Genomic DNA, 27943 nt, shown 5'->3' with positions numbered 1-27943 from the left:
TGCTGCTTCTTTTTTTTTTTTTTTGAGATGGAATCTCGCTCTGTCGCCCAGGCTGGAGTGCAGTGGCGCGACCTCGGCTTACTGCAACCAACGCCTCCTGGGTTCATGCCATTCTCCCGCCTCAGCCTCCCGAGTAGCTGGGACTACAGGCGCCCACGACCACGCCCAGCTAATTTTTTGTGTTTTTTAGTGGACACGGGGTTTCACCGTGTTAGCCAGGCTGGTCTCAATCTCCTGACCTTGTGATCCACCCGCCTCAGCCTCCCAAAGCATTGGGATTACAGGCGTGAGCCACCGCTCCCAGCCTGCATTTCTTCTTTATTTTCTTTCTTTCTTTCTCTGTCTCTGTTTTTCTCTAGTTTTTTGTTTTGTTTTGAGATGGAGTTTTGCTTTTGGTGTCTAAGCTGGAGTGCAATGGCGTGATCTATCTCGGCTCATGGCAAACTCTGCCTCCCAGGTTCAAGCGATTCTCCTGTCTCAGCCTCCTGAGTAGCTGGGATTACAGACGCGCACCATATTTATTTATTTTTGAGACAAAGTCTCACTCTGTCTCCCAGGCTGGAGTACAATGGCACGATCTCAGCTCACTGCAGCCTCTGCTTGCCTGGTTCAAGTGATTCTCCTGCCTCAGCCTCCCAAGTAGCTGGGATTACAGGTGTGCGCCACCGCGCCCAGCTGATTTTTGTATTTTTAGTAGAGACGGGGTTTCACCATGTTGGCCAGGGAGGTCTCAAACTCGTGATCTCAGGTGATCCGCCCGCCTCGGCCTCCCAAAGTGCTGGGATTACAGGTGTGAGCCGCTGCGCCCCACCCCTTTTCTGTCACGTGAGACTCAATTCACGTGACAGAAAAGTCCCCATTTCTAAGTGAACGATGCTGTGGCTGTTACAAAGTCCAGAGCTGTTCAGCCATCACCATGTAATTCTAATTCCAGATCATTGTCCCCCTAGAGGAGGCCCCGTCCCCGTCAGCTGTCACTCCCCGTCCCTCCCCTGCCCCGGCGCCCACGCATCCCCTTCCTGTCTCTGTGGCTTGGCCTGTCCTGCACATTTCATTGAAATGGGATCACACACTGCATGGCCTCCTGCCTCTGGCGTCTCTCACTGAGTGTGATGTCCTCAAGGTACATCCGAGCTATGGCTGGGTCAGAGGCTGGCTCCTGATTATGGCTGAGCCGTGTTCTGGCACATGATGGGGCCCCACCTTGTTTGTCCATGATGGACGCGTGGAGGTACCAGATACCACTGTGTCTGTCCGTGATGGAGGCGTGGAGGACCGACTGTGTCTGTCTGTGTGTCCGTGATGGACGCTTGTGCTGCTTCCACCCGTGGCCGTCGTGAGTTGTGCCGCTGTGAGCATGGATGCAAACCTCCGAGTGGACACGTTTTCGTTTCTCTTGGGCTCATACCCAGGAGTAGGTATGGGTTGACAGCAGCTGTGAATCGCTGTTAGCAGCGTCCATATGCAGGTTCATGTCTGTGTGTTCCAGGCATGACTGGGTCTGGCTGAGGGGTGTTGGGTTCCTGCTCGAGGATAAGGGGCCCTCGGTGCTGCAGCCCACCCTCTGCGCCCAGAGCCTCCCGTGGGTCCCCTGCTCCAGGCCCAGCCCAGCCTTGCGGCCCCACCCCCAGGCTCTCCGGCACCTGTTTCTGTGTGGGGTGAGCGTCCCCCAGGGCAGCCCCTGGTGCCTCTTCTGGTCTCTTCCCCACCACACCCCAGCCTGAGCCTCTCTCCACCGCACCCCAGCCCAAGCCTCCCCCCACTGCACCCCAGCCCGAGCCTCCCCTCACCGCACCCCAGCCTGAGCATCCCCCCACCGCACCCCAGCCCGAGCCTCCCCTCACCGCACCCCAGCCCGAGCCTCTCCCCCACCGCACCCCAGCCCGAGCCTCTCCCCCACCGCACCCCAGCCCGAGCATCCCCCCACCGCACCCCAGCCCGAGCATCCCCCCACCGCACCCCAGCCCGAGCCTCCCCTCACCGCACCCCAGCCCGAGCCTCCCCCCACCGCACCCCAGCCCGAGCCTCCCCCCACCGCACCCCAGCCCGAGCCTCCCCCAACCGCACCCCAGCCCGAGCCTCCCCTCACCGCACCCCAGCCCGAGCCTCACCCCAGCCCGAGCATCCCCCCACCGCACCCCAGCCCGAGCATCCCCCCACCGCACCCCAGCCCGAGCCTCCCCCAACCGCACCCCAGCCCGAGCCTCCCCCAAGCCCGAGCCTCCCCCCCACTGCACCCCAGCCCGAGCCTCACCCCAGCCCGAGCCTCCCCCCACTGCACCCCAGCCCGAGCCTCTCCTCCACTGCACCCCAGTGTGAGCCTCCCCCAACCGCACCCCGGCCCGAGCCTCCCCCCACCGCACCCCAGCCCGAGCCTCTCCCCAGCCTGTGCCCCTACACAGGACATTCCCCAGGTCCTGCTCGCCTCACTGCCCCTCGCCCATCCCTTGCCACCTGTTCCTGGGGTGGGGATGCTCCTTCACCCCTCCCGACATCACCCAGATCCCTTGCGTCTCTGCTGGGCTCCTGGGGCTCTCGGCACCCACAGCCCATCCGCATTCCCCAGGTGCTGCCCCCTTGCCCACCACCTGTCCTGTGAGGACATCTCCACCTGCCGGGCATCCATCCCGGGTCCCCATGGGGCTGCAGGGACCATTGGGAACGCAGCTGTCCGGTAACAACACTCTCTGCCTGGCAGCCCAGGGGCTTCTGGGAAGCTCAGGATGAGCTCACGGCTCAGAAAAGCGCTTTGCAAACTCTGGCTGCTTTCAGGCAGGGAGGCAGGCAGCATTGACTGTTCTGCAGATGCGTTTCAGCAGGGGTCAGATGCCTCGGCCCAGCCGGCACCATGGAGCCCCCACAGTTACTGGCATTGGGCAAAAAAGAGGGAGAGAGATGAGGGAGCGAAGGAGGGAGAGGGAGAGAGGGATTTCTTACAGGAAGCCTTTGGTTCACACCCAGCCAAGGCCAAGAAGAGCCACCTTCTGTCCCCTGGTCTGTGCTGAGGCCACAGCCCCCCGGAGGAGGAGCCTCCGCCCAGGGCCTGGGCAGGTGCAGGAGGGGCCGGCAGAGCCGCCCACAGACAGCCTTAGAGAGGGAGACTCAGCAGGAAGCTGTGCGCCAGGGTTCGGCCCTGCCCGGCTGCAGCGCCAGAAGGCACTGAGGCGGCGGCCCCAGGGCCCATACCAGGCACCTGGCCGGAACCCTGACAGAAGGGAGCCCAGTTTCCTGGGGAGCCGTGCCAGCCTCCCAGGGCTGCTGTGAGGAAGCAGCACACACAGCTTCAAAGGCCAGGACTCTGTCCCCTCCCAGCCCTGGAGCCCGGAAGTCCAAAGTCAAGGTGCGGACAGGGCCGCGTTCCTTCCGGCCCCTCCAGCATCTAGGGGATCCGGGCATCCCCTGGCTGTGGCCGCAGGGCTGGGATCTCTGCTTCTGTGTCCCGTGGCCTCCTCCCCGGGACTGTGTCTCCTCCGTGTGAGGACACCAGGCACAGATCACCCCCTCGGCCAGCGCGGCCTTTTTTTTTTTAAACCACTCACATCTGCGAGGACTGGATTCCCAAATAAGGCCACACACACAGCTTCCAGGTGCCAGGACATGATCACACCATTTTGGGGACACAGTTCAGCTCTGCCCGGGGCACTCTAGTGACCAGGCCTGCTGAGGGGCCCTTCTCCCAGCCACCAAAGACTGGCAGTGTCCAGGAAGTGCCACCTGTGCCCCACGACCACCTGGAAGCCTCTTCTCTCTGTCTGCCCCCCAGCCCCCTCCAGGAGGAGCCCCTCCCATCCCCGTTGCCTGTTTCCCTCCCTGTAATGCAGGGCAGGGTTCCTGTGAGGGCTGAGGCAGCGGGCATTCAGCCAGGCTTACACGGATCCCTCGGTCAGCGTTGCTGCGGGACTGGTCAGTGAGGGGTGCACCCTGGACAGAGGCGGAGGGAGAGACTGGGCCACGGGAGCCCAGGACCGGGCACAGGGCGCTGGAGGTGGGTGGGGTAGTGCCCAGCAGGTCCCTAGGCGGCGCACCCCTATCCTCAGTCTGACCTCCTCCAGGGACCCCGGGCTGCGCTGTCACATTGGGGCCTGGGGAGCACGTCGGAGTCTGTGCTTGTTCTTTCTGTGTTTCGTTGCTTTCCAGGTCTTTTAAAAACTGAGACAAAATTCACATGCCATAAAATCCACTTTATTTATTTGAGACAGTATTTTGCTCTGTTGCCCAGGCTGGAGTGCAGTGGTGTGATCATAACTTACTGCAGCTTCCACCTCTCTAGCTCAAGTGATTCTCCTGCCATGGCCTCCTGAGCAGCTGGGACCACAGGTGCCCGCCACCATGCCCAGCTGGGACCACAGGTGCCCGCCACCATGCCCAGCTGGGACCACAGGTGCCCGCCACCATGCCCAGCTGGTTTTTGTATTTTTTGTGGAGATGGGATCTCACTATGTTGCCCAGGCTGGTCTTGAACTTCCTGGGCTCAAGCTGTTTGCCCACCTCAGCTTCCCAAAGTGCTGGGATGGCAGGTGTGAGCCACTATGCTTGGCCAAATCCACCTTTTTTTTTTTTTTTTTTTTTTTTTGAGACAGAGTCTTGCTCTGTTGCGCAGGCTGGAATGCAGTGGCACGATTTCAGCTCACTGTAACCTCTGCCTCCCGGGTTCAAGCAATTCTCCTGCCTCAGCCTCCCGAGTAGCTGGGATTGCAGGTACCCACCACCACACCTGACTAATTTTTGTATTTTTAGTAGAGACAGGGTTTCACCATGCTGGCCAGGCTGGTCTCGAACTCCTGACCTCGTGATCCGCCCACCTCGGCCTCCCAAAGTGCTGGGATTACAGGCGTGAGCCACCGTGCCGGGCCCAAATCCACACTTTAAAAAAGTATATTCACAGAGTTGTGCAACCACCACCTCTGTCTAGTTCCAGAACATTCCATCATCCCACAGGAAGCCCCGTTCCCATCAGCTGTCACTCCCCGGCCCATCCCCACCCCCTGATAACCTGAATGCTTTTCCTGTCTGTGTGGATTCCTGTTCAGGACAGGACATTTCATAGAAATGGCCTCACACACTGCGTGGCCTTCTGTGTTTGGCGTCTCTCACTGAGTGTGACGTCCTCAAGGTGCATCCGTGCTGTGGCTTGGGTCAGAGCCTTGCTCCTTTTCATGGCTGGGTCGTGTTCCAGTGTGTGGATGGCCTCACTGTGCTGGCCCCGTTCCTCCGTGGGTGACCGTGCTGCAGGAGCCAGGCTGTCATGAGCTGTGGGTCCACCCGGGAGCTGAGGGTCCACCCGGGAGCTGAGGGTCCACCCGGGAGCTGTGGGTCCACCCGGGAGCTGAGGGTCCAGGCGCCTCTGAGCTGTGGGTCCACCCGTGAGCTGTGGGTCCTGTGGGCTGTGGGTCCACTGCAGGATGGTTCCCAGGCCGCTGCCCCGCGTCCTCAGCAGCGCTTGTGGTTGTGGGTTTTTTGCGTGGAGCTGGTGTGGAGCTGTCTCTGGGAGTGGCTGTGATTGGCTGCTGGGTTGAGCGGTGGCTGTGATTGGCTACTGGGTTGAGCGGTGGCTGTGATTGGCTGCTAGGTTGAGCGGTGGCTGTGATTGGCTGCTGGGTTGAGCGGCTCCGTGGGTTTCTTCCCCATTGGTTGTTTTCCATTGGCGGGCGGGGTGCCTGGCAGGCGGGCCTCTCGCCCCAGCCGCACGGACCTGTGTTGTCGCCCAGCTTCCAGGAGGTGATGGGTCGTGGCAAGCGGTGTGGGCGACCGTCTGCACCAGCCTCCGCTGCTGCGGTGCCTGGTCGCAGGGCCCCAGTGGGGCTGACACAGGGCCTCAGGGTCTAGAACAGGGTGAGCCCGAGGGGGCGGAGTGCACAGGGTTTGAGGGCCCCCTGGTCCCACTCTCCCCTCAGAGCCCTGGCGGGGGTCCTACAAGCCCAGAACTGTCCTGACCCCTCCGGCCCAGCCACGGGCTCCACTGGCCTCTCGGGGCGGTTTCCTTCTTTCCCAGGGCCCCTGGCCACAGGGCCGGGCCCTTCCTCCCCTCACAGAGGAGGAGCCGTGGCCACCTGCGCGGTCTCGGCCGCGGTCTCGTGGGAAATACAGCCTCTGCCCCGTCAGTCGCTGAGTACAGGCAGATGGGGCCCGTCCTCTCCGCAGCCCGGCCGTCCTCCCACCCCCTCTGGCCCTGGGGCCTCCCCAGCCCCTCCGAGGACACCGAGAATGACCGCCTGTGGCTCAATGTGAGGTCCCATCAGGTGTCTGCGCCGCGGTGTCTAGGCCCCTGTGATGCTGCGGGGTCCTCACAGTGCGGGCAGGAGTGTGGCCGCCGGCGGGTTCGCGGCCCGGGGTTGCCCCAGCAAGTGCATCATTGACACTTGGTTTTCTACCAAAGCGAGAACGTTCTTTTCCCAGGACGCTACCACTTGTTCCTGCCCAGGGGGCCGAGGCCGGGTCTGGCCAGAGCCTGGAGAGGAGGGGCCCAGGCTCAGCTCTCCCTCCGCCAGCCCCAGATCAAGGGAGGCCACGGGGCCCGCTGAACCCCCTGGGCACGGACAGCAGGGAAAGAGCAGGGAGGGGACTTTGCTTCGGCGGCAGGGGCTTCTCGGGGACCTCAGCCTGCAGGGGTGGGGTGGGGAGAGCCCCAGGGGGGCGCAGCAGGGCCTGAGGCGCGCTCGGCATGGGTGGGGTGCTGGGTGAAGGGAGGCGGTCCTGGCCTCAGTTTCCCTGCCTGTGGTTTGGGGGCACCAGGAACAGCAGCTGGTCCCCGTGGAACGGAACCCAGCTCCCTGCAGTCTGGGGAGACTGAGGCCCATGCCCACCTGGGCGTTCTGCACGTCCGCCGGGTGCCCCAAACGGGGCTGGTCCTGCGGCGGGGCACGGGTGGGGGTGCGTGTTGACAGCGCCTGTGGGAGATCCGCCCCGTACAGTAATTCTCCTCGCACTGCCAGTAATTGCCCTGACTTACGGGGCCGGCATCATTTCCTGAAAGTCAGCCCCGGCCTTAGAGGAAGTAGGCGCCGGCGGCGGTGACTAAACCGACATGCAAATGCAGCCGGGCGGAGAGCCGCCCCCGTCCGCCCCGGCCGACCCAATGCTGGGGCTGCTGCCGCGGTCATGAGGGAGCCGCTCCCGGGCAGCGCTTCCTGGGGGACCCCTGGCCCCCCGAGCGCCGGGACCATGTCCCAGCTGCAGCTGTGGCTGCAGTTTGAGGCTCTGAACAAGGTAACACTCCCTTCCCGGGGCGGGCGAGGCCCTCGGGGGCAGGGGTCTGGGAGGTGGGACCCCATTCAGGACGGCCGGGCCACCTGCCGGAGCAGCCGGCATCTCATCCTAGAGTCCGAGGCCGCCAGGCTCTAAAAAAATCCCCACCCCGCCCCGTCCGTCTCTTCTGGCAGTGAGAGGGAATCTGCCGGAAGGTTCCGAGGCAGAGATTTAAGACTTCGGGCTGGGAGTGGTGCCCTGTGCGTAGGCTGGGGGACCCGAGCGGAGTGGGGGGGTCGGGCTCAGCCCTGCCCGGACGGGGGCCTTCAGTGACAGTGGCAGTGGCTGTTGGGAGGGCTGCGTCCCCCTCCTTCTGCCCCTGGGGTAGGACCCAGAGCTGTGGCTTTCCTCTGGAGAAGCCTCAGGTGGAGGGGCTCTGGGTGTCTTATGGGGCTCTTGTAGGGAGCGGCTGGGTGGGCCTGGTCAGGGCTGGCTCTGGTGGCGCAGGCCGGCAAATCCCTGTGGCTCTGTGGCTCCCCATGGGTCCTGGAGCACAGGGCAGCGGCAGCACATCAGGTCTGGAGTCAGTTCTGGAGTCAGGTCTGGAGTTGGCTGCCCAGGGCAGGAGGAGCTGTGTCTGCTGCTTTTGAAGGGGGCAGAGCCAGGTCCTCCCAGCTCCCTGCCTCAGCCCAGGGCTCCTGAAATGCTACAGAGACAAGAACCACAGCGGGCAGTCCCGGCCCTCCCTGGGGCCCCAGAACTGGGGGCTGGCCGGGAGGGATGCAAGTGTCACCCTCGAGGGGCCTTGGTGCTTGTCCTCACTACAGACTGCAGAGGGGCCCTGTTCCCTGGGGAGGCACTGGGTCCACTGAGCTGAGGCTGGAGGGTGGGTGGGTCATGTGGTGAAGGATGCAGGAGCCTGGGCCGGCCTGGAGGGGCTGTGGAGGGACACACAGGCGCGGGTGGGACTTAGGCTGTCTCTGAGGTGAGCTGGTGGCTGCTAGGAGTCAAATCCAGATGTGGGCAGAGGACGGAGCCACTGTGGGGGGAGCTGGCCTGGCTCTGTTCAGCCTCCCACATGTGAATAGGGCCAGCCCTGGGAACCCCATCTCCCTCTGTCCCTAATTGCTGAGGGCACCTGCTAGAGGTGAAAGCTTCAAGGGCTCATGCACCTGGTGGGGTGTCCTGTGCTGGGAAGGACCGGACGGGGAGCAGGGCGGGGTCTCGAGGCTGCGTTCTTGAAGCCTGAAAGCTGCAAGCACTCCCTCATTATTAGACTTTCACTTGTATTTATTTGTTTTTGTGACAGGGACTTGCTCTGTCACCCAGGCTGGTGTGCAGTGGCACGATCTCGGCTCCCTGCAGCCTCCACCAACTGGGTTGAAGCAATCCTCCCACCTCAGCCTCCTGAGTAGCTGGGACTGCAGGCACATGCTGCCATGCCTAGCTAATTTTTAAACGTTCTGTAGACATGGAGTCTTGCTGTGTTGCCCAGGCTGGTCTTGAACTCCTGGGCTCAAGTGATTCTTTCACCTTGGCTCTAAAACAGTAGGATTACAGGCATGAGCCACCACGCCCTGCTTGACTTTAACTTTTTTTTTGAGATAGGGTCTCACTCTGTCTCCCAGGCTGGCGTGCAGTGGCGCAATTATAGCTCACTGCAGCCTCGACCACCTGGGCTCAAGGGATCCTCCTGCCTCAGCCTCCTGAGTAGCAGACGTGAGCTCCCCCCTGCCCGACTTGACTTTAACTTTTCAAACTGTTTTAGAATGACAGAAAAGCTGCAGGGACAGTGCAGAGAGTCCCCGTGCACCCACTCCCAGGCTCCCTGCTGTTCTATCTCCCGTCTGTGGCTGTCACGGCTGATGAACCAACATCCGTACGCCACCGTTAACTCCTGAGGCCCACGCTTTGCTTGGATTGCCTCAGTTTCCCCCATGTCCTTTCCTGCCCAGGACCCCACGTGGTGTTTAGGCATCTCCTCAGGCCCCTCTGGGCTGTGATGGTTTCTCAGAGGCCCGTGTTTCAGATGCGTTGGGCGGTCCTGGGGCTGGTCGGGTGGTGTGGATGCCCTGGAGTAGTCGGGCTGGTGTTTCCTCAGACTGGGGCAGGAGTTTTGGGAGGAGGACCCTGGGCGGGAGGACCCTGTTGTCCTGTCTTCTTGGGCCAAGGGCACCTGGTGAGGGCGTGGGGCAGGTGTCTCTGCCTGAGGTCCCTTCCCTTTGTCCACGCTGAGCTCCGGGGAAGGACTCGCCGTGTGACCCACGCATTTGGGTTTGGGGAGCTCTCCTCCGCTCTGCCTGCGCTCCCTGCACCACCAAGGCCTGGGCGGTTCTGGACCCGATAGCAACTCACCCCCGCTCCTGGCTGGGGCCTTGACCAACACAGGAGCCCCTGACCTTGCCCGGGAAATGCTTCCACGGAGGGTCCGGGCCACAGGTCAGCGTGACCAGGCCCTCTGCAGCCTGGGTGGGCAGTGTCCGGAGGGCCCTCGTGGGCCTCAGTGGGATGAATGCTCCCCAACCCTGCCGATCGGGGCCTCCAGAGGCTCTGGGAGGTGGACTGCTCCTACCCTCCTGGGGTGGGGGGTGCTGCACCCTACCTGGCTCTGGGCCTCATGCGGGCAGCATGGACACCTCTGTCCCGGGGGTCTCTGTTTGGGGGCAGGTTCCTGAAGGTCCCTAGTGATCAGTGCCCAGGTGCTTGGGTCTGACAGGGTGGGCAGTGGGCAAAGCTGAGCAAGGTGAGGGGGATGGAACCCACAGCTTCCAGGGAGAGACAGCGCCCCCTTGACATGCCTGGTTTTTTTCTTTGTTTGTTTTTCTTGAGATGGAGTCTCCCTGTGTCACCCAGACTGGAGTGCAATGGCACGATCTCAGCCCACTGCAGCCTCTGCCTCCTGAGTTCAAGCAGTTCTCCTGCCTCAGCCTCTCGAGTAGCTAGGATTACAGGCACGCACCACCATGCCCAGCTAATTTTTGTGTTTTTAGTAAAGACGGGGTTTTACCATATTGGTCAGGCTGGTCTTGAACTCCTGACCTCAGGTGATCTGCCCACCTTGGCTTCTCAAAGTGCTGGGGTTACAGGCGTGAGCTACCATGCCCAGTCTATTTTTTTTTTTTTTTTTTTTTTTTTGAGATAGAGTCTTGCTGTGTCACCCAGGCTGGAATGTAGTTGTGCAGTAACAGCTCACTGCAGCCTTGACCCCTCTGGGCTCAGGTGATCCTCCCGCCTCAGCCCCCCGAGTAGCTGGGACTACGGGCATGCACCACCACACCCAGCTAACTTTTGTATTTTTAGTAGAAATGGGGTTTCGCCATATTGTCCAGGCGAATCTTGAACTCCTGGACTCAAGCAATCTTCCACCTTGGCCTCCAAATCCTGGGATTACAGGCGTGAGACATCACATGTGGCCGGGCACGGTGGCTCACGCCTGTAATCCCAGCACTTTGGGAGGCCAAGGTGGATGGATCACCTGAGGTCAGGAGTTCGAGACCAGCCTGACCAACACGGTGAAACCCCGTCTCTACTAAAAATACAAAAATTAGCTGGGCGTGGTGGCACGCGCCTGTAATCCCAGCTACTCGGGAGGCGGAGGCAGGAGAATCGCTTGCACCTGGGAGGCAGAGGGTGCAGTGAGATGAGATCACACCATTGCACTCCAGCCCGGGCGACAGTGTAAGAATCCGTCTCAAAAAAAAAAAAAAATGAAATGATGTACATGCATCTCCTCCACTGGGCAGCACGTGTGTGTGTGTCATCCCCATGGCGAGCCCCACCTCTGGGCGTGGCTGCCCCCGCCCCTGCCTCCGGCACAGGGCATGGCACCAGGCTCACCCCAGACCCGAGCTGCTCAGAGTTCCTGCAGCATTGCTGCCCTTCAGGTGCTGCAGAAGTCAGACGCCGTCCTGCGTGGCCCTGAGGGTTGGTGTTTCTCACCCATTGCTTGTTTATTTTTTTCTTTTTTGAGACGGAGTCTCACTCTCTCGCTCTGTCACATGGTGGCTCACGCCTGTAATCCCAACACTTTTGGATGCCGAAGCAGGCAGATCACTTGAGGTCAGGAGTTCAAAACCAGGCTGGCCAACATGGTGAAACCCTGTCTCTAGTAAAAATACAAAAAAATTAGCTGGGCATGGTGGCGCACACCTGTAATCCCTGCTACTTGGGAGGATGAGGCAGGAGAATTGCTTGAACCCGGGAGGGCCGTGGTGTCTCCCGTCCCCACGTGCTCCAGTGCGTGGAGGGGCCTTGGTGTCTCCCGTACCCCCCTCACTGGGCCTGGCCTTGTCTTCCAGGACTCCTCCTATTTTGAGGACTTCTCCAACATCTCCATCTTCTCCTCGTCCGTGGACTCCCTGTCGGACATCGTGGACACACCCGACTTCCTGCCAGCTGACAGCCTCAACCAGGTGTCCACCATCTGGGACGATAACCCTGCCCCCTCCACCCACGATAAGGTCAGTGCGCCCGGTGCCCCCAGCCAGCCCCGACCCACCAGCGTGGCCTCCCCAGCCCGGGACCCACACGGTCCAGTGAGGTCTCAGTCTCCCCCACTCTGCGTGCCAATGGCTGTGCCTCTCACTGTCGGCGCCGTCTGTGGCCGTGGATGAGGTGGTTAGGTGAGGGTCGTCCTGTGTCCTGAATAGGAGAAGGCGACGTCCAGGACATCTGTGGCTACCACATCTGGGCGGTGCTCCTGGCATGGAGTTGGGGGGGGCCAGGACGCTGCCCAGCGCCCTGCAGTGCCCATTGTGGCCCCACCTGAGAGGGACCCTGCCCCGTGTCCACCGCACCCGGGAAGTCCCTGGTCTAGAGAAGCACAGGAAGGTGACGGGACAGAGAGGCGTGGTCAGGAAGGGCCCCCTGGAGAGGCAGCGCCCAGCGGGCCCAGGCAACGTGGCTGTCCAGGCAGAGGAACAGCACCTGTGGTGGCATCAGCCCCATGGTGCCTGGGTCAGCAGTGGCCGTGTCCCCGCTAGTGGGGAGCTGAGAGGGCGAGGTTGGCGGAATCCTGTCAGCAGTGGCCGTGTCCCTGCTAGGGGGGAGCTGAGAGGGCGAGGTTGGTGGATCCTGTCCCAGGGTGGGGAGCTGGACATTGTCCATGGGGGCTGAGGGGCTGGGGTTTGCCTCCAAGAAGCTCCTGAAGGACCTGGGTGGGCCAGGCCTAGAGCAGGGGTTGTAGGGCAGCAGGGCCCCCAGGTTCTTCGGGCCTAGCCTCTAGCCGTGCCCCAGTGCCACGCAGTGGAGGTGTCTGGTGAGGGAGGCATGGCCGGGAGCCAGGCCTGGGGAGTCCCTTCCCCCATCCGGGCCTGTCCAGGAGAGAAGCTTCTAGACTTTGGGAGCAGACATTGGACATGTCTCTGGGACTGAGCGCCTTCCGGTGAGGGCCCATGCCAGCCTCCCCACGCTCCTGGCACAGTGGTGGGCTCACACCCATAGGCCGCTCTCCCGGGCCCTCAGGAAGGGGCAACCCGGGCAGCAGAACACGGGCTTGGGGGCCCAGGCAGGAAGCATCAGGGCACCCCGCAGCCACGGTGGGCGGCTCAGGAAGCATCAGGACACCCCGCAGCCATGGTGGGCGGCTCAGGAAGCATCAGGGCACCCCGCAGCCACGGTGGGCGGCTCAGGAAGCATCAGGGCACCCCGCAGCCACGATGGGCGGCTCAGGCGTGGTCCCTCTGGCACAAGGGCCCAGCAGAGCATTTCACCCAGCCCGGGGCCCGTGCCCTCCCAGCTAGCTCCCAGGTCCTCAACAGGGCGTGAGGAAAGAAGCCGGGGCCTGACCGGCCTGCTGTGGCCGGCACGAGGGCATCTGAAACCCAATGCCCGCCAGCCCCACCGGGAATGGTGACTCAGCCTTCCAGGAACCTGCGTGGCGTCTGTTTTTTTGTGTTTTGTTAATTTAAAAAAAAAAGGAGAGGGCAACTGAGTATAGGTTTCTAACCTTCCTGTGCCACGCTTCCACTTTCTTTAAAAACCCTCAGGAGTGTTCCTAGTGTTAGAAAATGCAGAAGCTGTGGAATCAGTTCATTAGCATCACTAGCCCGGTGGCTCCCACACACTGCTGAGAACCTGGCCCAGGCTCAGGCAGGCTTGGGCGGAAACCTCACCCGTCTCAGGACGTTGGAGTTCAAGGGGGGGACCGGGTCTAGAAGAGATGCTCTTATTTATTTATTTACTTATTTATTTTGAGACGGGATCTCACTCTGTCGCCCAGGCTGGAGTGTGGTGGCGCAACCTCAGCCCATTTCAGCCTTGACCTTCTGGGTTAAAGCGATCCTCCTGCCTCAGCCTCTCGAGTAGCTGGGTCCATAGACACACGACACCACGCCTGGCTGATTTTTGTATTTTTTTGTAGAGACAGGATTTTATCATGTTGCCCAGGCTGGTCTGGAACCCTGGCCTCAAAAGATCTTGCCCGTTCTGCCTCTGCCTCCCACAGGCCTGAGCCACGCACCCAGCGGGATTCTCCACTTTCCAATTCTTCACACTCACTTTTTTTTTTTCTTTTTTTAAGACAGAGTCTCTCGCTCTTGTTGCCCAGGCTGGAGTGCAGTGGTGCGATCTCAGCTCACTGCACCCTCCACCTCCCAGGTTCAAGAGATTCTCCTGCCTCCTCAGCCTCCCTAGTAGCTGAGATTACAGGCATGCACCACCATGCCCGGCTAATTTTGTATTTTTAGTAGAGATGGGGTTTATCCATTTTGGTCAGGCTGGTCTTGAACTCCCAACCTCAGGTGATCCACCCATCTTGGCCTCCCGAAGTGCTGGGATTACAGGCGTGAGCCACCATGCTCGGCCTACGCTCACTTCTTTTTTTTTTTTTTTTTTGAGATGGTGTCTCGCCCTGTCACCCAGGCTGGAGTACAGTGGCGTGATCTCAGCTCACTGCAACCTCTGCCTTCTGGGTTTAGGCGATTCTCCTGCCTCAGCCTCCTGATCAGCTGAGATTACAGGCGCCCACCACCACACCTGGCTAATTTTTTTTTTTTGTATCTTTAGTAGAGATGGGGTTTCAGCATGCTGGCCAGGCTGGTCTCGAAATCCTGGCCTCCCAAAGTGCTGGGATTTACAGGTGTGAGCCACTGTACCCTGACCATGCTTACGTTTTTTATGGCTCGTATTACTGTTGGGATTTTTGCTTTTTAAGAGTGGATATATTCCAGAATCACACAGACCCTAGTTTGGACCCTACCATCCCCCAGCCATCCGTACCGGGGTCCACACTGTCTCAGTGTTGGCGTCTGGACAGTGGGCATGACGGGCCACACCACCCCCGACCCACCCGTTCACCGGCTTTACACGCCCAGTCAGTTTGGAGACCCCCGGGTGGGCCACAGACTCATCCAGAGGCCCAGCACACCTGTCTGCCAAGGCCTGGGGTCAGCTCCCCAAGGACAGTGCCACTGCCCACCCTGGTGAATCTGCATGAGGCTCCGGGCAGTCCTTCTCCCCAGGGTGGGGCCGCAGTGGGATGTGTCCTCTGGTCACTACAGTGGCGGGCATCCTCGCCCCATCTCTCACAGAGGAGCTGCTGCCCTCGAGGGGCCTCGGGGACTGCACCCCTGGGGGTCCTTGGAGAGTGCAGGGCTGCCCTGGGCCACCCACCCTGTGTGCTGGGAGCCATCGGGTGAGGGACAAGGCCCAGGCCCGCCCGCCCCCACTGCCTCTGTCTCCTCTTCCCCCTCGACAGGGGGCTCCCAACCCCTTGTCTCCCAGGCCCCCAAGGGCCTCCTGCACTGCATGGGGCTGGCACACGGTGGGTCACTCCCGTCAGACCCCTGTCCACAGCCTTCCTGGCAGCTCCCGTGGGACCAAGCTGTGTTGTCTGTCAGAACTAGCCGGGCACCTTCCTCCCGGGCACTCCAGGCAGGCACACCGGGCATCAGTGAGAAGGCAGCCAGGTGCTGGCCAGGAGGAGCGAGCCTTAGGCCCCAGGGAGGTGCCCACTGGGGAGGCTTGGGAGGCACCAGGGTCATCTGAGAACAGCAGGAGAGCAAGACCCAGGGCCCTGGGGAGCGAGGATGGGGAGCGAGGACGGGGCAGTGGGGAGCCTCCCTCTGGTGGCCAGGCTGCGAGGGCCCACCAGCTGTGACCTGTCCCGTCCGGCCCGGGCTGACATCCTGCTCCCCTTCCAGCTGTTCCAGCTCAGCAGGCCGTTTGCAGGCTTCGAGGACTTTCTGCCCTCCCACAGCACCCCGCTTCTCGTCAGCTACCAGGTGAGCTGGGCCCAGCCGAGAGCTCCCTCCCCTGCCCTCTCATGGGACCTAAGGAGAGGGCTCAGCACAGGCATCTCCATTGTGGGGAGCGCTTGGCTGGCCTAGAAGCTGGGAGTGCCCATTTTACAGCTGAGGAGGTGGAGGCCCTTGGGGAGCACCTTGCTGCAGGGGCAGACAGAGCCGTCTCCCGCCCCTGGGTCACTCAGCTGCCCATGGTCAGCCTGGCCCCTGCCCCTGGGGGAGCCCAGTGCCCACGGCCGCTCAGGCCTGCAGTCTCCACTGAGCTCCCGCCACGCACGCAGGAGCAGAGTGTGCAGAGCCAGCCAGAGGAGGAGGACGAGGCTGAGGAGGAGGAGGCGGAGGAGCTAGGGCACACAGAGACCTACGCCGACTACGTGCCGTCCAAGTGTGAGTGGCCCGGCTGCACCCAGCCCTGGGACAGGTTCAAACCCTTTTGTGGGACCGAGACCCTGCAGGTGACCACCGCCCGCACAGCCCACAGAGGGAATGTGAAGCTTCAGGGAGGGCCGGAGAGTCCGGGAACAGGTTCTACAATCCAGGCTTATACAAAACCGGGGTTTGCAGAGGGGAGAAGTGAAAAGGAACCTCAGAGGCACTGGGAGGATTTTTATGCATTTGCCCCGCCTGCAAGCTGCTGGCCACGCCCCCAACCAACCCAGCAGGCCGTGGCCACGCCCCCGACCCAGCCAGCCCTGACCACTCCTCCACCCAGGCATTCCTGGCCACGCCCATGACCCGCCCAACAGGACCTGGCCACGCCCCCAAACTGCCCCGCCAGCTCTGGCCACGCCCCAGACCCGCCCAGCGGGCCATAACCGGCCCTGGTCACCCCTTGGCCATACCGTTTACCTTGCCCTCCGTCCTTGCTCCTCCAGCCAAGATCGGGAAGCAGCACCCAGACCGCGTGGTGGAGACCAGCACACTGTCCAGCGTCCCACCCCCAGACATCACCTACACCCTGGCCCTGCCCTCGGACAGAGGGGCCTTGTCTGCCCTGCAGCTAGAGGCCATCACCTACGCCTGCCAGGTGACCGCATGTCCCCAACCCAGCCCAGCCTGTGTCTGCGAGGCCCCTGGGGAGGGGCCGGGCCAGCACCCCCAGGCCCTGACGCCTGCTCTCCGGCCACAGCAACACGAGGTCCTGCTCCCCAGCGGGCAGCGCGCGGGCTTTCTCATCGGCGACGGGGCCGGCGTGGGCAAAGGCCGGACGGTGGCCGGAGTCATCCTGGAGAACCACCTGCGCGGCCGGAAGAAAGCATTGTGGTGAGGCCCTGCCTGGGGCAGGGGGTGGGGGGCGGAAGCGGGGGGCGAGGGGGAAGGGTGGGCGCCCCTGACGCCCCCACCCCGCAGGTTCAGCGTCTCCAACGACCTCAAGTACGACGCGGAGCGCGACCTGCGGGACATCGAAGCCACGGGCATCGCGGTGCACGCGCTCAGCAAGGTAGGGGCTGTGCTCGGCAAAGTAGGGGGCAAGGTGGGGACCGTGCCCTGCAAAGTGGGGGCTGCTCAGCTGGGTGGGCCAGCAGCCAGGGCAGGCTCTGCCCAGCACCCTTACAGATAGGGAGACCCAGGTCCAGAGCCTGCTGAGCCGGGGCCCCATTCCACACCTGTTCTGTGCATCCCCAGATCAAGTACGGTGACACCACTACCTCAGAGGGCGTCCTCTTCGCCACCTACTCCGCCCTGATTGGGGAGAGCCAGGCCGGTGGCCAGCACCGCACTCGCCTCCGGCAGATCCTGGACTGGTGTGGGGAGGCCTTTGAGGGCGTCGTATCCTGCTGGGGGCAGTCAGGGGAGGGGAGGGCTGGATAGGGGGTCGGAGGGAAAGGGAGGATGGAGGAGTGGGAGAGGAGGGGTGGGAGTCAGGGGAGAGGAGGGCAGGTTGAGGGGAGGAGGGGAGGGGTGGGGCTGGGGAAGGGCTGGAGGCCACTGGAGCTCACTACCCTGGATGTGGCCACCCAGCCCCCAGCTTTGCTCAGGGTTTAGGACTCCGGATAGAAGACTTTTCTGGTCCTGGGAGGCTGGCCCTGTGGGTACCACACGAGTGACCATCATCATTCACCACAGGGCTCCGGCTTGGTTTCTTGGTTCTAATAAGTGGGATGAGTGACCATAGATGTGGTCATGATGTTTGCCATGATGCCATGGGCAGAGGGTGGCCACTGAGCTGCTCCCCAAGGCAGGAAGGTACCAACCCCAGCTGATAGTGTGGTGGGCTGCGGTTCAGAGGGGCTCCCCCACAGGAGACCCAGGACAGTTAGCAGCAAAGGCACAGCAGGGCACCCCTTGGCCAGGCTCAGCCCTGGTGCTCGGCCCTGCAGGGTGCACCTTGGGTGTTGGGGTGTTGGGAGCACAGGCTCAGATAAGGGAGGGACGTTTGCCTGCAGCATCCACTTCATGCACAGGACATGGCCATGGCTTTGCTGTTCAGTTAACGCCGAGACACAGAACATTCAGACTGGCCAGAAACAGAACGGGAGACTGCTGGTGTCTTCGCACCCGGCTGAACAATCTATGTGCAACAGTCTACGAAATAGCGATAACCCTGAGATCATACCTCGCTGAGCTGCTACGTGGTGGCAGGGCCGGCCGTTTAATTTGTATTCTCCCAGTTTTCCTTCCTCAGACTGCTTTTCTGGAACTTGCTTTCTTTCATCTTAAAATATTAAGAACGTGGCCAGGTGCAGTGGCTCATGCTTGTAATCCCAGCACTTTGGGAGGCCGAGGCAGGCGAATCACGAGGTCAGGAGTTCGAGACCACCTGGACAACATGGTGAAACCACGTCTCTACTAAAAATACAAAAGTTAGCTGGGCGTGGTGGCAGGCACCTGTAATCCCAGCTACCCGGGAGGCTGAGGCAGGAGAATCGCTTGAACGCAGGAGGCAGAGGTGGCAGTGAGCCGAGATTGTGCCACTGCACTCCAGCCTGGGTGACACAGCAAGACTGTGTCTCATCTAAAAAAAAAAAATTAAGAGTTCCAGACCGTCTTGGCCAATATGGTGAAACCCCGTCTCTACTGAAAATACAAAAATTACCCAGGCGTGGTGGCGCACACCTGTAATCCCAGCTACTCAGGAGGCTGAGGCAGGAGAATCGCTTGAACCAGGGAGTCGGAGGTTGCAGTGAGCTGAGATCGAGCCACTGCGTTCCAGCCTAGTGACAGAGCGAGACTTTGTCTCAAAAAAAAAAACAAAGAATTAGGGCTGGGCACGGCTCACACCTGTAATCCCAGCACTTTGGGAGGCTGAGGCCGGCAGATGACTTGAGGTCAGGAGTTTGAGACTATCTGGCCAACCAAACGGCCAACCCCGTCTCTACCAAAACTACAAAAATTAGCCGGCTGTGGTGGTGGCACACACCTGTAGTCCCAGCTCCTTGGGAGGCTGAAGCAGGAGAATCACTTGAATCTGAGAGGCAGAGGTTGCAATGAGCTGACATTGTATCACTGCACTCCAGCCTGGGTGACAGAGCAAGACCCTGTCTCAAAAAAACAAACAAAAAAGAAAACAGGTTCCAGGTATCCTCCTCCGATGGCAACGTCCTGCGATATCATGGTTTAGGGATCCCACCCTTCCTCGCCGGAGGCCCCATCCTCGGTGTGTGTTGTTTAGAGTCTGGGAGGAGCCATCCCAGGCCACACCCATCTAATGGTCGTGTGGGGGCCGCCCGCCCGCCCGCCCCCCATTGTAGCTGGCTGCCACTCTGACCTGGGCTTCCCTCGTGGAGTTCTCAGCCACACAGGCGTTTGCCCCCCGCCAGGAAGGTGGGGTCTTGGGTGGTCAGGACCTGGGCTCCTGGGGTCGCCCCCGTCCTTCAGAATACTCCTTAACCCACGTGTACCTCAGATCGTGTTCGACGAGTGTCACAAAGCCAAGAATGCCGGCTCCACCAAGATGGGCAAGGCCGTGCTAGACCTGCAGAACAAGCTGCCCCTGGCCCGCGTGGTCTACGCCAGTGCCACAGGTGGGGCGGTGCGGATCCCATGTGACCCACCCGCAGCAGTGTCTTTCTGCCTGGCTGTCCCCGCGAAGGGGGTATCCCACACGCGTGCTCAGCCTCCGTCTGCACCCTGCTCCTCCTCGGACACTGGGGCACCTCTGCACCTGTCCCAAGGCCACGCTGGCTCTCCTTAGGCCCATGGCTCCAACCCCGCGGGGCCCCTCGTCGGGTGGTCCCAACTTAGTCGTCCCCTGACGCGGCCTCCGGGCCCTCCCGGGTTGGGGAGCTGACGGCAGCTTCCCCCCACAGGTGCCTCTGAGCCTCGGAACATGATCTACATGAGCCGCTTGGGTATCTGGGGCGAGGGCACACCCTTCCGGAACTTTGAGGAGTTCCTGCACGCCATCGAGAAGAGGTGAGTGCCCTTCTCACCCACGTGGAGGGGCGGCGGGGGGTGGGGAGGAGGCCTCAGGCCCATCAGCCCAAGGCCTGGCACTGCCACGTGTGCTTCCCCAGCACCCAGAGGTGCTGAATGTGGGTCGCTCGTTTCACTGCCTCGGGCTGCCCAGCACTCCTAGGGAAGCCAGCCCTTCCTGCCCCGTCCCCGCCAGGCTCAGCTGCCAACTGTCTCAGTGGCCGCCAGGGCTCTGCTCCTGCTGACCCCGCCCTCTCTGCGACTGGCTCTGCCTCGCGCTCCGAGTGGCTCCATCCCCATGGGCTCTGGCCGTGCTCACGGGGGCTGTGTCCATCCGCAGGGGCGTTGGCGCCATGGAGATCGTGGCCATGGACATGAAGGTCAGCGGCATGTACATCGCACGCCAGCTCAGCTTCTCCGGCGTCACCTTCCGCATCGAGGAGATCCCGCTGGCCCCAGCCTTCGAGTGTGTCTACAACCGCGCGGCCCTGCTGGTGAGCCTGCGCACCTGACCCGGGGACCCCTGTGCATTTCCCGGGTGAAATTGCACCCCCGTGGCCTTGAAGATGCCACAGGCGTCATCAGGTGACGGCCCGCCCTGTCCTGTCCTGGGGTTTTTTTGTTTTTGTTTTTTTGAGACAGTCTCGTGCTGTCATCTAGGCTGGAGTGCTGTGGTGTGATCTCAGTTCACTGCAACCTCTGCCTCTTGGGTTTAAGCGATTCTCCCCCCTCAGCCTCTCGAGTAGCTGGAACTACAGGTGCCCGCCTCCACACCCAGCTAGTTTTGTGTATTTTTTGGTAGAGAACAGTGTTTCTCCATGTTGGCCAGGTTGGTCTCAAACTCCTGACCGCAAGTGATCTGCCCGCCTCGGCCTCCCACAGTGCTGGGATGACAGGCATGAGCCACGTGCCCGGCCATCACTGGGGTTTTTATGTGGCTGTGATAACGAGGGATGGGACCAAACCACCGCCCCCCTTCCCGTGGTGCCCAAGCCCTTTGCCCCCAGGTCCTGGCCCATGGCTGGCAGTTGGTAGCCGTGTTCAGCATCCATGTTGCTGTGGGCCACGTGGCTTGGTCGCTCCCTCCATATTTGGACAGGTCCTGTTTTCTCCCCCTCACACCCAACAGCCCTGTATGTTCAATGGTTTTTGTTTTTTTTTTTTTTTGAGACGGGGTTTCCACTCTTGTTGCCCAGGCTGGAGTGCAATGGCACGATCTTGGCTCACCGCAACCTCCGCCTACCAGGTTCAAGCAATTCTCCTGCCTCAGCCTCCCGCGTAGCTGGGATTACAGGCATGTGCCACCAGCCCGGCTAATTTTATATTTTTAGTAGACACAGGATTTCTCCATGTTGGTTAGGCTGGTTGGTCTCGAACTCCTGACCTCAGGCGATCTGACCGCCTCAGCCTCCCAAAGTGCTGTGATTACAGGCGTGAGCCACCACACCCAGCCTCTTCACTCGTTTCTTTAGGTGACACAACCAGCATCTCCCGTAACCCCCAGGGCCGGGTTGCTCTCTGGGGTGGGGCCGTCCTGAGCACTTTGGGGTGTGGAGCAGCATCCGTGGCCAGAGTCCCAGCCACCCTAACCCAGCCCACCCAGTCATGCCGGGACCAGCCCCCAAACCTGACCACCACAGCCAGCCCCAGACATGCCCAGTGTCCCCTGGACAGGATCACACCTGGGTGAGACCCTGGTCGAAAGCAAGAGAGGCGCGGCTGCGAGCACCCTGTGTTCTTGGAAGGAGCTGAGCCTGTTTGCCGCGGGCGCGGAGTCTGTGCCGTTTGCAGCACGGCTTCCCCACCACGAGTGTTTTGGTTTTTCAGGTTTTTGCCGTACAGGTAGAGGCAGTGCCTCTTACAGTGCACACCCCCAGCACCCCCATCCTGCCCTAAATTCCACCCGGCGTGGGGATGCCTTGCCCGGGGCTGGTGGCAGGTGGGCCGGGGCCCGGGTCGGGAGCCAGGAGCCACCGCTCAGGGGCGCCGTGTGACGTGTCATTGCAGTGGGCCGAGGCCCTGAACGTGTTCCAGCAGGCGGCCGACTGGATCGGCCTGGAGTCGCGCAAGTCCCTGTGGGGCCAGTTCTGGTCGGCACATCAGCGCTTCTTCAAGTATCTGTGCATCGCCGCCAAGGTGCGCCGGCTGGTGGAGCTGGCCCGAGAGGAGCTGGCGCGAGACAAGGTGAGCGGCTGCGGCCTTCGAGGGCTGAGGGCAGCCGGGCCTGCAGGGGCGGAGGCTGCTCTTCTTCCAGGTCCTTCCTGGCCCCTCCCCAGACGTGGGCGGGGGCTGCACCCTGGTGGGTGAGAGACGCCCGGATGTCCGTCTTCCGATCAGAGCCAGCCAGGGTGTCAGAACAGCGGAGTGTGACCACACAGTGGGCAGCTCACCATCCCAAGACAGGCAGCCGGCAGACCCCCACCCAGCAGTGTGTGTTGTAGGGGGGCCGTGGCCCCTCCTGGGGAGGCGAGCACAGCAGCAGAGTGAGGGATGTGGCCGTCACCCCAGGCCTGGCAGGTTCTGGCCCCACAGAGGCCCCACAGCAGGGCTGGTGGCTCACAGTCCTCTGCCGTCTCACAGTGCGTGGTCATCGGGCTGCAGTCCACGGGCGAGGCGCGCACGAGGGAGGTGCTGGGGGAGAACGACGGGCACCTCAACTGCTTCGTCTCGGCCGCTGAGTAAGTGTCACGGTGGGGACAGGACTGTGGGCTTCCTGCGCTCATGGCCACCCCTCTCTGTGGCCACCTGTGGCCTGACCCTGCCCCTTGGCCCCAGCAGCAGGAGGTGCTGGGGTGGGCTTTGCTGGGACCCCAGCCTCAGCAACAGAGGCCTTCACCGCTGCTCCAGGTCTAAAGCAGAGGCTTGGAGGTGGACCCCAGGCATGGTGGGCCTGGAAGGTTTGGGACATGGTCTCCAGGGGTCTCAGAAGGAGGCTTCCTGCATCTGTGCCGTTTTAACAAGGGGGCTGTGGATTTTAGGGGCTGGCCCTCCCAGCTCTCTGAAGCCCCAGCCTCTCCCCTGTTGGTTGAGAATGCCCCGGGAGGGTCACAGCAGCCCCCCCTAGATCGCCCCATTGCCTGGGGGTCGGAGCTCCCCAATGCCCCCAGCTACCCCCTCACCCTGCCCCCTGCCCCTGTCCTGGGAGCCATCATCATATCTGGCCACATTCCTCAGAGCGGGGGAAGCCTGGTGGGCCGAGGTGGCCCTGTGACACCAGGAGGCCAGAGGAGAGCTCACAGGCAGCCCCTAGTCCTCCCCAGCCCACTCCACACAGGAGACCCTCTGCCCAGGCCCGGTCCTGTCCGGGACCCCCACAGGGACCCAGGGGTGCGTCCAGCTCCTGGAGAGCAACCCCGCCTGGCCTCAGCTCCTCGTGTGAGAATAAACTCCGAGTCTCACTTTCAGAGGCGTGTTCCTGTCGCTAATTCAGAAGCACTTTCCGTCCACCAAGAGAAAGCGGGACAGAGGAGCGGGCAGCAAGCGGAAACGTAAGCCCTGCCCCCCATGGCCCCACCCACCCCTGCCCCTCTGCTTTCTCCCCCCGGGGGCCGGCCGGTCGCTCCCTGCTTCCCCCACTCCCCCGTCCACTCAGCCAAATGCAGGTCCTGTCCGTGCCAGGCAGGCTCAAGGCTCCGCTGCCAGTGGCAGGTCTTGCGTGGACCCTGCCATGGAACGCTCAGGGAAGAGGAAGCAACAGACAGCCTGAAGGACACAGACGCGGGTGCCGAGCAAGACCCGGGGGGCGGGACACGGACGCGGGTGCTGAGAGAGACCCCTCCCACCTTCCGTTTTCAGGGTCTCCACGGTCCCTTGGGGAGCCCATTGATAACCCCCAGGCTTCTGTCACAGGGAAGCCCAGAGCTGCCTGTCGAAGTCTGGTGTGTGGCCTCCCCAGGCACCCCGCGTGTCCACCATACTGGCCAGGCCTGAAACGATGTTGGATATGGGCTTATTAATATTGTCCCGTTCGCTGGGTGCGATGGCTCACGCCTGTAATCCCAGCACTTGGGAGGCCGAGGCGGGTGGATCACCTGAGGTCAGGAGTTTAAGACCAGCCTGGCCAACATGGTGAGACCCTGTCTCTACTAAAAATACAAAAATTAGCTGGGCGTGGTGGTGCACGCCTATAATCCCAGCTACTTGGGAGGCTGAGGCAGGGGAATAGCTTGAACCTGAGAGGTGGAGATTGCAGTGAGCCGAGATCACGCCACTGCACTCCAACTTGGGTGATAGAAAAAACTCTTGTTTCAAAAAAATTAATAAAAATAAAATATTGGCCAGGTGCAGTGGGTCACGCCTGTTGTAATCCCAGCACTTTGGAAGGCTGAGGCGGGCAAATCACCTGAGGCCAGGAGTTTGAGACCAGCCTGGCCAACATGGTGAAACTCCCTCTCTACTAAAAATAGAAAAATTAGCTAGGTATGGTGGTGCATGCTTGTAATCCCAGCTGCTCAGGAGGCTGAGGCAGGGGAATTGCTTGAACCCGGGAGGTGGAGGTTGCAGTGAGCTGAGATCGCACCACTGCACTCCAGCCTGGGCAACAGAGTGAAACTCCATCTCAAAAATAAATAAATAAGCCAGGCGTGGTGGTTCACGTCTATAATCCCAGCACTTTGGGAGGCTGAGGCAGGCGGATGATGAGGTCAGGAGATCGACACCATCCTGGCCAACACGGTGAAACCCCGTCTCTACTAAAATACAAAAAATTAGCCAGGCGTGGTGGTGGGCGCCTGTAATCCCAGCTACTCGGGAGGCTGAGGCAGGAGAATCGCTTGAACCCGGGAGGCGGAGAGTGCAGTGAGATGCCACTGTTCTCCAGCCTGGCGACAGAGTAAGACTCCGTCTCAAAATAAAATAAATAAAATAAAATATTGCCCCCCACACTGTATCCTCCTGGCCACAGGGCATGGGGTTCCCGAGAGGGCGTCCCTGGAGAACAGCTGAGCTGCTTGCCCAGAGGCAGGGGGTTCTCGGATGGACCTCCCCAGCTCGGACCACTGGCCTTGCTCTGTCCTGCTGCGTCTCCTCCACCTGCTCCTCCACCTTGCTGTGGTCTGGCCCTCGGTGACCCTGTCCTTCCCTGCAGGGCGACCTCGGGGACGTGGGGCCAAAGCCCCCCGGCTGGCGTGCGAGACAGCGGGCGTCATCCGCATCAGTGACGACAGCAGCACGGAGTCGGACCCCGGCCTGGACAGCGACTTCAACTCCTCCCCCGAGTCCCTGGTGGATGACGACGTTGTCATCGTTGATGCAGTCGGGCTCCCCAGTGACGACCGGGGTGAGGGCTCGCCCAGGCTGGCCAGCCACCTGTGGGTCAGGATTCCAGTCCAGGCTGAGCAGCCACCTGTGGGTCAGGATTCCAGTCCAGGCTGAGCAGCCACCTCTGGGTCAGGATTCCAGCCTGAGGCTCCCCCGGCCTCCTGGCGGTCACCACCCGCCCCAGGTTGTAGCCCTCAGTCCAGCCCACCTGAGCCCAGCTGCTGCTATGGTGCCCACTTTACAGATGGGGGAAACTGAGGCCGAGAGAGGGGAGGTCAGGGGTTATACCACTGGTCAGAGGCAGAGCTGGGGCTTGGGGCTGGGCAGTCCCTACCCCTGTGGAGGCAGTGAGGTCACAGTGTTTGGTCCGCGACAGGAGGCTTAGTCTTGCCCCAGCTGGTCTCGGAGACAAGTGCAGGAAAGCAGTCCTGGGCCACGGTGCTGGGCTTCCCCGCCACCCTGCCGTCCCTCAGGGTTGCCCCGGGCCCCTTGTCCTTGCCCTCCAGGGGCCAGCCTTGAGTTAGGTGGGCCCTAGAAGGCAGCCAACACGTCCTGCCCTGACCCTCCACCTCCTCCCTAGGACCCCTGTGCCTCCCGCAGAGAGACCCCCATGGCCCCGGGGTCCTGGAGCGGGTGGAGCGGCTGAAGCAGGATCTGCTGGACAAAGTGCGGCGGCTGGGCCGGGAACTGCCCGTCAACACCCTGGACGAGCTCATCCACCAGCTGGGCGGCCCCCAGCGGGTGGCGGAGGTGGGTGGGACGCAGCAGCCTGAGTGTGGTGGGCGGGGCATGGGCAGTGGGCGGGGCTTCACGCAGGCTGTCGCAGCTCTGGTGGCCCCTGCTGGTCACTCTGCGTCACCGCGGCCCTGCGAGGAGGGGGCGTTTGGGGAGCCCTGGGGCAGCAGCGTGCTGTCCAGCTCGGCCCGGGAGGCCACGACCTCCTGTGGATGGCCTCCCCCATCCCTCTAAGCCCCAGATCCCCCAGCCTGGCCTGCGCAGGCCTCTGCTTAGATCATTGCCTGAACGCACCCCTTGGGGTGCGCAGGGCCAGGACACAAGCCCCTGGGCCTGGTTCTGCGGCCTCCTCCTCCCTGCCCCCGCCCAGCTTCACTTTTTCACTCCGTGGCGCCGGCTGGCTGATAATACCAGGCCTTGGACAGGCACACATCGCCTGGGTCCAGCAGTCCCGCTCTCCCTTTCCCAGCACCCCCACCTCCTGTCCACAGCTGGGAGCCCATGACCACTGTAGGACATAGGGAAGCTGAGACACGGGTGGCCAGACTCCTGCGAGGCCACAACACTGACGGCCGGTTTTGTCCCTGTCTCGGCTGCAGATGACCGGCAGGAAAGGCCGCGTGGTGTCCAGGCCCGACGGGACGGTGGCCTTCGAGTCGCGGGCAGAGCAGGGTCTGTCCATCGACCACGTGAACCTCAGGGAGAAGCAGCGCTTCATGAGCGGCGAGAAGGTGCGGGGCTGCAGTGCACTGGGCGCGGCCCACGGGACCCAAGAGGCACAGAGGGACCCAAGGGTCCCCGGGGACTGTGGACCTGCGCACTTCTGGAGTGTGTGTGTGCCAGGTGCGGGCGCGAGTGGCCGTGTGGCGGGTGGTGTCCGCGCCGCGCAGGCCTCTCGCTGCCCCGGGACGTCCTGGTGACCTGGAGCGGGGGCCTAGTGGGTGAGGAGGTGGCAGCAACGCTGGGGCGGGCCTTGCACCAACCGTGGCCCGGCCCCTTCTTTCCCCCCAGCTCGTGGCCATCATCTCGGAGGCCTCCAGCTCGGGTGTCTCCCTCCAAGCCGACCGCCGCGTCCAGAACCAGCGGCGCCGCGTGCACATGACCTTGGAGCTGCCGTGGAGCGCCGACCGCGCCATCCAGCAGTTCGGTGAGTCCGGCCCAGCCCCCAGCGCTGCCTGGCCCCGCCCCCAACATGGTCTCGGCCCCGCCCCCGCCTGGCCGGGCCCTGAGAGCAGCTCTGCCCCCAGGCCGCACCCACCGGTCCAACCAGGTCTCCGCGCCAGAGTATGTCTTCCTCATCTCGGAGCTGGCCGGGGAGCGCCGGTTCGCCTCCATCGTGGCCAAGCGCCTGGAGAGTCTGGTGAGCAGGTGGGGGCGGGGCTGAGAACCAGGGACAGACCCAGGAAGGCTTTCCAAAGCTTTGTGGGGTGCTAGAGGCCAGACCCCTGGTGACCAACTGATGGCCTCCCCACCCCTGGCAGGGGGCCCTGACCCACGGAGACCGTCGCGCCACGGAGTCCCGTGACCTCAGCAAGTACAACTTTGAGAACAAGGTACTGCAGGGAAGGCAGGGTTGGGGGGCGGGGCAGGGGCAGGGGTCTAGGGAGGGCCGGATCTAAGAGCCTGGGGGAGGGGATAGATGGGGGCTGGAGGACGTGGGGCTCAGTGGTCTGGAGGAGGGCCGGGTCTAGGACCCCCAGGGGGGAAGGGGGCGGCTAGGGGCTCAGGGAGGTGGCATCCAGGGGTCTGGGGGAGGACCCAGTCTAGGACCCCCGGGGAGGAGGTGGCTGAGAGCTGGGGGAGGTGGGGTCTAGGAGTCTAGGGGAGGGTGGGGTTCTGGGGAGGCAGGGGTCCAGGGAAGGCCAGCCTCCTCCCTGGGCCTCCTCCCTGAGTCACCTTCTCCCCCTAGTATGGCACCCGGGCCCTGCACTGTGTCCTCACCACCATCCTGAGCCAGACTGAGAACAAAGTGCCTGTGCCCCAGGGATACCCTGGAGGGGTCCCCACCTTCTTCCGGGGTAAGCTGGGCTGGTGGGGGTCTTCCTGGGAGGGGCAGGGGTTGCAGAGCACTGGGCTCCAGAGCAGCTGGGGCAGCAGGCTTTGTAGGCCGGTTGTGTGTTGAGTGACCCCTCCCCACACATGCACAGAGGGGGCTGTGAAGGCAA

General features: G+C 62.3%; 1 protein-coding gene across 3 annotated transcripts in view; it reads left to right on the top strand.

Moving 5' to 3' along the window:
- The window catches only part of SBNO2 (strawberry notch homolog 2), a 73725-nt gene that overhangs the window by 41502 nt on the left and 4280 nt on the right, over positions 1 to 27943 (top strand). For 2 of the 3 annotated variants that reach the window (XM_055104018.2, XM_055104021.2), the window contains exons 5-24: positions 11484 to 11645; positions 15327 to 15407; positions 15710 to 15815; positions 16304 to 16455; positions 16558 to 16691; positions 16779 to 16869; positions 17055 to 17198; positions 19276 to 19393; positions 19679 to 19784; positions 20125 to 20278; positions 21792 to 21968; positions 22365 to 22462; positions 23190 to 23272; positions 24871 to 25062; positions 25624 to 25793; positions 26378 to 26509; positions 26790 to 26925; positions 27026 to 27138; positions 27260 to 27331; positions 27688 to 27796. In XM_055104018.2, the coding sequence (XP_054959993.1) occupies positions 11484 to 11645; positions 15327 to 15407; positions 15710 to 15815; positions 16304 to 16455; positions 16558 to 16691; positions 16779 to 16869; positions 17055 to 17198; positions 19276 to 19393; positions 19679 to 19784; positions 20125 to 20278; positions 21792 to 21968; positions 22365 to 22462; positions 23190 to 23272; positions 24871 to 25062; positions 25624 to 25793; positions 26378 to 26509; positions 26790 to 26925; positions 27026 to 27138; positions 27260 to 27331; positions 27688 to 27796 (2530 nt within the window). Of the gene's footprint in view, positions 1 to 6963; positions 7207 to 11483; positions 11646 to 15326; positions 15408 to 15709; positions 15816 to 16303; positions 16456 to 16557; positions 16692 to 16778; positions 16870 to 17054; positions 17199 to 19275; positions 19394 to 19678; positions 19785 to 20124; positions 20279 to 21791; positions 21969 to 22364; positions 22463 to 23189; positions 23273 to 24870; positions 25063 to 25623; positions 25794 to 26377; positions 26510 to 26789; positions 26926 to 27025; positions 27139 to 27259; positions 27332 to 27687; positions 27797 to 27943 lie in introns of those variants that run through there. The other variant, XM_055104020.2, reaches the window with a different exon arrangement.

This window comes from Pan paniscus, chromosome 20, assembly GCF_029289425.2.
Source record: "Pan paniscus chromosome 20, NHGRI_mPanPan1-v2.0_pri, whole genome shotgun sequence".
In the NCBI taxonomy this organism is placed as follows: domain Eukaryota; kingdom Metazoa; phylum Chordata; class Mammalia; order Primates; family Hominidae; genus Pan; species Pan paniscus.
The sequence above is the reverse complement of the archived record's forward strand: the minus strand, read 5'-3'. Positions and strand labels throughout refer to the sequence as shown.